General features: G+C 39.4%; 1 protein-coding gene across 1 annotated transcript in view; it reads left to right on the top strand.

Moving 5' to 3' along the window:
- The window catches only part of LOC109839355, a 9,078-nt gene continuing 704 nt past the window's right edge, over positions 470-8,843 (top strand). The window contains 4 exon segments of the mRNA XM_020407784.1: positions 470-574; positions 4,758-4,808; positions 7,850-8,073; positions 8,697-8,843. The exon segment at positions 8,697-8,843 is cut by the window's right edge and continues 422 nt beyond it. Coding sequence (XP_020263373.1) covers positions 470-574; positions 4,758-4,808; positions 7,850-8,073; positions 8,697-8,843 — 527 coding nt within the window.

Genomic DNA, 8,843 nt, shown 5'->3' with positions numbered 1-8,843 from the left:
CAGCTGAAGCTGCGATCACTGATCCCCTCCTGTCTATAGAATCTTCCGACACTTTCTCGCGCCGCGCCCCTTTAGGAAGCTTACATCCTCAGCCGCAGCCACGATCTCCGCCAGTCCGGTGCGCGCAAGCCATCTCAGGATCCCGAACGGAGGCGGAGCGGCGGAGGAGTCCGTATCGACGGGACCCGACCCCTGCGGAGGACCCGATCTCGACGGAAGCGGGTCGAGAACGGAGCGCGAGCGAGCCGAATCGGATCGCGAATCGTCAGATCTGGAGTACTTGGAGGACTTTCGTCTTCGTGCGCTCCCGCGCCTCCTGCCCTCATGCCCTCTCTCGCCGCCGCAGCCGCGGTGGACGACGATGCGAGCTGCGTAATGGCGCTGGTGCTATTCACCTCGCTGCAGGGACTCCGGCGTTCTTCCCGCCTCGCTTCTTCGCCTCACCCCGCCTCGATGAGCCCGTGTGTGGATGACGAGATGGTTTTCTGTTGGCGATGATCGCTCCCTCTTCCTCCTCTCCTCCTCCTCCTCCTTTCCTCCTTCAAGCGTTGAAGAAGAGCCGAGCGCGGACGAGGTAGAAGTTCTCCAGTCCCAGCCGACGACCCCTGCGACGGCGTCGCCGAGTAGTGTAGAGCGACGAGTAGCGGCCCAACGGCCGCGGGCGAGCAGGATGCGGCCTCCTGGAGCGTAGATGGCGTCCTCGAGCCGACGCCGGACTGGAACGCCGGAGCAGAGGCGCTACGCGCTGACGGAGATAACCGCGGTGCTCTGAGTACGTGAGATCACCTGGCTTCGTAACTCCTATTGAGTATTCTTTTCGGATGTGTGATTATCTATTTATTCTTGATTTTTCTTATCTATTTTCTATTCTGTACTTCTTCCTTCATGATCTCCTCCGCCCCTTCACTCCTGTGACGTTTTTCCCGTTCATCTTCTACTTCTCATGCCATCCATCTCTCTCTCTCTCCTTCCTTTTGTTTTTTATTTCTTGTTTCTATATTATTAATAACTATTTTTTTTTTTTCACGAATTTTATTTAACTAAAAATTATTATTATATTTATTGTCTTTAAATTTACACCTTTTTTCCTGCTCTTTGTTTTTTTTTTTTTACGTTTTTATTTCAACTTGTATAATCGTCTATCTTTCCCCAAAAATCTTTTTTTGCTTCTTTTCCCCTATTCCTGTTTCTGCACGTTGTGGAATCTTACCTATTGTTTATATAATGTTAACTATTATCCTTTAGAATATTTCAAATACTAATTTTGAATTATATTAAATTTAAAAAAATAATAACTCTATCTATTTTTTCTCCTGTGTCTCATATAATATATCTCTACATCTTAAACATATAAGACAATTATATCATATGTTTACTTTCATCTTCACTTTATTGTGTGTTTATATTTTCCTTGATCTCACAATTGTGATATTACTTTCCTCATCATTTTTTTCCATATATTATATTCACTTTTGCTTACTCCTCACTTCCAAACTAATGTTGTAATATCTAAATATAAAAATTTCTTAAGTTCACATTTCCTATATCACTCTTTCTTTGGTGGTTTTTCTTATTTTTATGTAAAATCAACATTTTTGGGGTCTCATCTGCGTCCTATTTTGAGTGGTAATTATAATTAAATGTTAATTCTGTGGACTATTTCTATACTTTTACCAATTTGGTATCAACTGCCACTTATATTATATAACAAAATATGCACTAAAATATCCAAAAAAATCATCTTTATATATTAATCCATCAAAAAAACTACAATCACAATATACACCCTTTTCAAAAAAACTTATTCATACTACACATCCTGTGAAAATTTAAATATACAACTCCAAAATCAAAAAAAATAATCCTTCCTCCCCACAAACTCCTCTTCCTCTTCGAAACTCCCAAAAATAAAAAAAACCTCAACTTTAAGCATGGAACAAACACAATCCCTCCTACTAAATATGAACAAAAAAAAAATCCAAACAACACACTCTACAAATCCATTCATGTCAACTAAAATCCCTCTCCCCCCTTCACAATCAACTTAATATAACATCTACTCCTACTACCGCAATCAAATATCATAAAAAAAAACTAAACCTTAATAAAAAAACCAAATACGATCCAAAAAAAAAACAAACTCCAACACAATTAACGTACTAAAATCCATCACAAACCCACACCGATCCAAAACAAACCACAAATGGCACAAAATAAAAACCCAACACCCTAAATTATACCCAAAACAAAAGAAAAAAAAAAAACGATCAAAATCCCAACAATCACCAAACTATCCACAAACCAGTCACAACCAAAAACCGAACAAACAACCACAATAAAAACAAACAAAATAACACCCAACTCCCAATCCAAAAACACAACAAAACAAGCCCAAAAAACCAGACAACTCCAAAACCAACAAAAACCCAAAAACCAAAACCCCCACCCTATAATAAAATCCAAAAAAAACTCACACCACAAATAAACAAAAAAATCTAAACCAACACCAACGCACAAAATACCAATAAAAGAAACAAAAAATAAAAAAAATAAAAACAAAAAACACAACACCAAACCAACTGATCCCAACCCCAACCAACAATCACACCACACGCTAATCAGAACAACAAAACACAAAAAAATAACTCCTACCCCCTAAAGCTCCAAAGAAACAGAATACACAAACCCACAAACAATCAAATCAAACACCCAAAAAACAACAATAAACAAACACCAACCAAACACCCAAAAGACAAATAACCAAAACAATCCACAAAAAGCCAACCACCACAAAACCCAACAGAAAAAACACAAAAAAACAAAAATAAAAAAAAAAAATATAAAAAAAAGAACAACAAAAACAACAACCCAACACCACCTATCTACCCACTCCCTCCAACACCAAAGCCCAAACACACACCCAAACCGAAAAAAAAAAAAAAAAACCTACCACCGAAGACCAACAACCCAAAGCACAAACAAAAAACACAAGTCAGGAACCGCAGAACAAACAAAAACACATAATCAACAAAAACATCCACATCAAACCAGAACAACCAAACGAATAGCAGACAACCACCACAGATCAAACCGCAAAACCGACGCTCAACAACTCACGCCAAACCCCAACACAAACCGACCCACACCCAGCCACACGCAATCAGCCACCCAACACACACACAACAAACACGCATTCAACCACCAAACTCCCAACGAAAATCAGAAACACAAAAAAACAAAAAAAACAACACAAACCAAATCACAAACACAACCAACCCCCCAACAAAAAAAAAAAGCACCACACGCCACCAACACCCCCAAACACGGGCGCCCAAAAAAACAAACACCAAAAACAAACAAAAAACCACAAGGGCAAAACAAAAAATACCAAACACCAAAGATTTTTTGGAACCCAAATCAGTAAAACCAAAATTGTTAACTGTACCCTAAAGGTGGAGGACCAATTTCATATTTGCACCGACCCGGCCGACCTGCAGGGGTCGGCCCTTGGCCGACCCGCCAAAACGCGGGTCGGCTCGGTTTCGGCCGACCCGCGCTCGCTTTCTGGTCGGTTTGGTCCGTACCCGCGCGGCCGCGCTTTTGGGCTTCGGCTGACTCGTGTTTTCCGGTTTCCGTGGACTGTATTTTTCTTCCCGTTTGTACATATGGTTGATCGGGTCTTGTTGACTTGGCACGCTTTCGTTGCGGGATCTAACTGATAGAACGCGCGTCGTCGGTTGATCAATATACGCGCGTGGTTTGATTGGATGCATCGGTGTGTTGCACCGACGTGCCCGAACTGATTGACCCCGCCGGTGAACTGATTGGACATGCACGAGCCTGCTGAATGATGCGTGCCCGTGTTAACTGACTGTCCCGCTTTGGGCGCGTTTTTGTACGCTTTCTGAGGTCTGTTTAACGCGGTGCGGTTCACTGGCGTTTGCCTTGTGGGTGCGCTTTCGGGTGTTGGCGTCGTATTATCAACAGTTCCGATCTCGGTTGCTGCGGCTTGTCGATGTCCGGATGCAATCCTTCTTTGCTTTCGGGATAAATAATGTTCCATCGCCTTCTCTTTGTCTTGAGCTATGTGGCGGATAGCCCATAGGCGATTTTTAGACGCCTACAAGAGGTTTTTTTGATATTGTTGGAGGCTCCTAACTAGGAGCTTGTTGGAGCTCCATAAAATAAGGGAGATGGTCCCAAAGGCCTATTTTATAATTTTTTATATCAAAATACTTGATGAGCTCGGTTTGAGAGCTTGCTGACTAGGACTCTCACTGGGAGCTTGCTGGACTTGCCTCTAGGAGGGAGGAGAGAGAGGAGATGGAGGCATGAAAAGCATAGAGCACCGTGGACTGTTGAACCGAAATCAATCACAAGGGTTGCAAACGTTATTGTTCTTACATAATTGTTCTTTTTTTTAAATAACTTGCTTTCCATTCTCTTCTCGTCTCTCTCTTTCTCGCCTCCCTTATCTATTATTGGTAGTTTCCACTCCCACCCCACCTTCTTCAAGCCTATGCTAGCTATTTGCTGCGTTGGCATTCAAGGAAATCTTTATCTTGTGGTGCGATCTAAGCTTTACATGGTTAGATTTGTCAAAACCTCCCTGAACTTTAGGGTGTTGCGCATAACCCTGATAGATTTCGTTTATCTCGGTATAAACACCCTTTAATTTAGAGCGTCACACAGAACTTGCCCCTGAACTTTGAACTTTTCTCGCTGGATCTCCTTGCACTGTAATTTGCCCAAATAAGACGCTTGAGCGGCTGCTGGCTTGGGAGAAGAAACTCTATGAGGAGGTCAAGGTAATTTTTTAATAATAAAAATTAGTTTTTTTAATTACTATTTTCGGAAAATGGCCGACATTCGATAATGACACTGCTTTGTGTCGTTATTTCTGGAGTATCACTGTCTGTTCCGTGGTGTTGCCAAGTTACCCTTGTTGATGTTTGGCCTGTTAAATGTCTGCAATGCCCCTGCAACTTTACACTACAGTGGAATAATATAGAGGGTCTTTGTTGCTTCATATGAAGATAGCAGAGGTCAACATGACAATGTACCGCTATTTAAATTATGGGTTAGGCAGAAAATTATGGTACACTTTTATTTTAAAAATCTTCCTTTACTACGTTTTGGTTTCAAAATGAATTTTCTTTTGTTTAGATTCATGAAATTCTATTTAGGTTTTTTTTTTCAATATCAGTCTCTTACATCTTAATATTTTGAAATTAGTCTTTTGAATCATTGAAATTGCTACGAGGTACCCTGTTTGTTATATCCTTCTACCATTGCTCTTGATTTGAAGGATTAATTTGAAACAAATTATAAGAATCGGGAACCTAATATCAATTGCGGACTTGCGGGAATAATTCCGAGATGACATATAATATGGGTAATTCAGTGGCAATTTCGATAACTTGAGGGACTGATTTCAAAATATTAAAGATTTAGTTGACCGATATCAAAGAAACTGTTCGATTTAATAATATGTAACATTTTTAGAGTTAAAAGTTGCTACTAGTCCAATTGTTAATCATTCATGACCTTGGGTGCCATAGGAAGATAGGTATGTATTTGGCTGTGATTGGAACAACTTGGAATTATTCCATTTTGTGGAGGATCACTTTTCTATGGAAGGAGATAGAAAGGCATGTGATTCTCTCAAGGATGCTTTTGTTTGGAAGTGCACATAGCTAATAGGCTGGCCAACAACCGTTTGTTATCGCAAAAGTGCAAGAAAAAGTAGCCACTGCAAATTTTAGTTGCATTGAGCCATGGGAAAAACTGCAGATGATCTACCCCAATCTCACTGTTTTGATTTCGTTGACTTTTAGGTTTAGCTTAAGTCCTAAGCTTTGTTTGTGCCATTTTAGAATCCTTGATTGTGTGTTAAAGAGGAAGAGTAATTGATAATTGATTTCTGATAGTATGTGATCATGTATTGTGGGTTTCAAAAATACAGAAGATTGATAAGGAATCGTTGATAAGGATTATGATCATGCATGCTCGTAGCTGGACTCAAATTATAGGGTCACTTTATTGGACCACCAATGTGGCACCTTCTTTTTCTTTGGTATGACGTCATAAAGGATGTGGGGCACACCCATAGCTTTCTTCCTTTGTATCTTTGATTTTTTGTTCCAGCAGCAGCATGGAAACAAAAATAGCATGAATGATTTATGAAGTTAAAGTTACCTTTATCTCTGCTTTATTAGGTTAAGTTAGACTTGGACAAGTTGCATGAATTTGTCAAGTATAGGACAACGATTTTCTCAAGTGTTAACTGAAATTGGGCCGTGTATATTACTTTACTATCATCGTTGGTACATACTGAATTAATGTTTGTGTAGCCTTTAATTATTATCATATCGCCTCAATACCTGTTGGACCCAACTCCGATAACCATGGTTCTGAAACCTTTTGAAATATATCCAAAACCCAAAGATGGGGTTAATCCTTTTCAAGAACCGCCCGATATGAACCTGGAAATCCGGAAACATACCCGTAGTTAGGCTTGTGTCCAAAACCCCACCATAAATACATATACATGCATTTTAAAACCTAATTTATTTAGATAATTTGACTCTTGTTAGTGATGCATTTTAGCAATCTCCATTCGAGATACAAATCTACTCCAACGAAAAGTCTTGATATACTTATAGAAACATTACTTAATGTTAATGGATTTTAAATTAGTTACACATTAATAATCATAATGATAATGCTTGCGGAAGGCTTTTGATATATATGAAATTCACATGTTATAAGTTAACTAGAGTTTTGGCTAATATGAACCTTTTTTTGTTCAGATTGTTTAGTACACTGTACACTGAAATTGAAGTACTACCGCCTCCATCCTTTATCGTTTGCATGTAACAGATAAGTCTGACCTGAAATATGGCGGGCAGGTTTTATTCCTCTAAAAGTTTCGATCAATATTGTAGGTTCATTATAAAACTGCTCAAAAACCTGTTCAACCCGATCAATTGACACCCATAGTAACTGTTATACTTCATCATTATACAGTTTTCAATCTATTGAAGAAACAATTTGCAGTAATCCAACAACTTTAGTGTGCACATGCCTGGCCTCTTGTGGTGAGTGGTTGTAGTTATTTTTTTGACCAATCCAAGTACTTTTTCCTGGGATTCGTGTTAGTTCAGCAATCAATTAGTCAATTAATTAATATTCCTGCATTATCATGAGTAGTTAAGACTATGATTTCACACGCATTATTGCTAGGTGATACTTCTCTTTAGCTTACATTTCTTTACTTCTCAATTTTTTTTTGATTAATTCATATTGTTTCTTTAGGTATATACATATTTCAGAATTTACAATAAGTTCTTTCAGTCATCTGACTCCTCATCTTCTGAATTGTTTCCTGAATATTACTGCTAAGTGATTCTTCTGCCTTGTACTTCTCTGCTTGAATTTATGCATGCATATTAACTCTACCTAGAGTTCTTTTAAATTCATGCCGATTTGCCCATTTTTCCTGAGTTCTCAACATTGTGCGTGAACTTTCTTATGTTTGACTTTCTGACTAGGTTCTATGTGGGCAGAGGTTATAATATGTTTTTTTCCCTTGTTAATATCTGGTGGCACAGTTTTGAATACTTTAGATGAATGTTCTAGCCAATATCTTAAGGCCTCTTTTCCCTAGCCACCAAGGGTCGTAACACTAGTTACCATATATATAATGGACTGTCAAAACTATTCTTGCTTTTATAAGCTTGTTCCTGATCCATTCACTTGCTTCTAAGTTTGATTAAAGTAGTTTTGAGTTTACTTGACGATGCTTATTCTAGGATTCATCTTATTTTTTTTGTGGATTTATGCGCAGGCAAGGGAAGGTGTGAAGATTGAGCACGAGAAGAAGTTGAAGACACTGCAGGGCCTTGAATACAGGGGAAAAGATGATGCAAAGATTACTAAGACCAAGGCTTCATTGCAAAAACTACAATCACTGATCTTAGTCACATCTCAGGCAGTCTCTACTACTTCCATGGCCATCACAAAAGTCCGAGACAACGAGCTTGCTCCTCAGCTTGTCAATTTCTGCTACAGGTTTGCATTTCGCTCACCATTTATCGCAATTACTCATGATTACCATTTGGAGTTCTTGTCATTGCGAGATTCTGTAGACGACTAAAGCTTTTTCCTATATAGCCATCCAAATTACGCTATCACATCGATTGTCCTTTCTGCGCATTATACGCTTAAAATCTTGGGGAGCAATGAGAGGGGTCTTGCACATATAAATTCAAATACGTCTTTGCTCTTCTTAACACCCTTAATTTTGTGGCCATGCATTTGAGCATAAATTAGGATGAGTTACATTCGGGTACCCTTGGGTATGGTGTAATTGCACAGGTGAGTCTAGAGTCTCTGTATCTACACAAGTGGCCCTGAGAAAGGAAAAAAAAAATAAACAAACTCCAGAGCTACCTCCTCAGATATGCAGACCCTACGCTCACACGTGTAGTTACACTATTGTTAACATAACTGTGTTAATTTTTAGCCGTTAATTATTGTTTTGCATATATTTCACTTCACATGGCTAAACCCCTAAGCAGAAGAGCAAGAATTATATAAGAGAACAATAAGTTTTCAAGGAGTATCATTGATTAGTGGCAAATATAAACATAGTACTGAATGCCTAAATCCTGATACAAAATGTAAATATCCAGCCTCTTGAGTATGTGGAGATCAATAAACCAATTCCACGAGTACCAAAACCACATCGTCCAACAAGTTCGCGGCCTTGTCAACCGCGCCTCTGCTGGCGACTCCACGTCCGACCTCCACCGCGTCGCCACCCGTGATCTCGAAGCCAC

This window comes from Asparagus officinalis, chromosome 4, assembly GCF_001876935.1.
Source record: "Asparagus officinalis chromosome 4, Aspof.V1, whole genome shotgun sequence".
Taxonomy (NCBI): Eukaryota; Viridiplantae; Streptophyta; class Magnoliopsida; order Asparagales; family Asparagaceae; genus Asparagus; species Asparagus officinalis.
The sequence above is the reverse complement of the archived record's forward strand: the minus strand, read 5'-3'. Positions and strand labels throughout refer to the sequence as shown.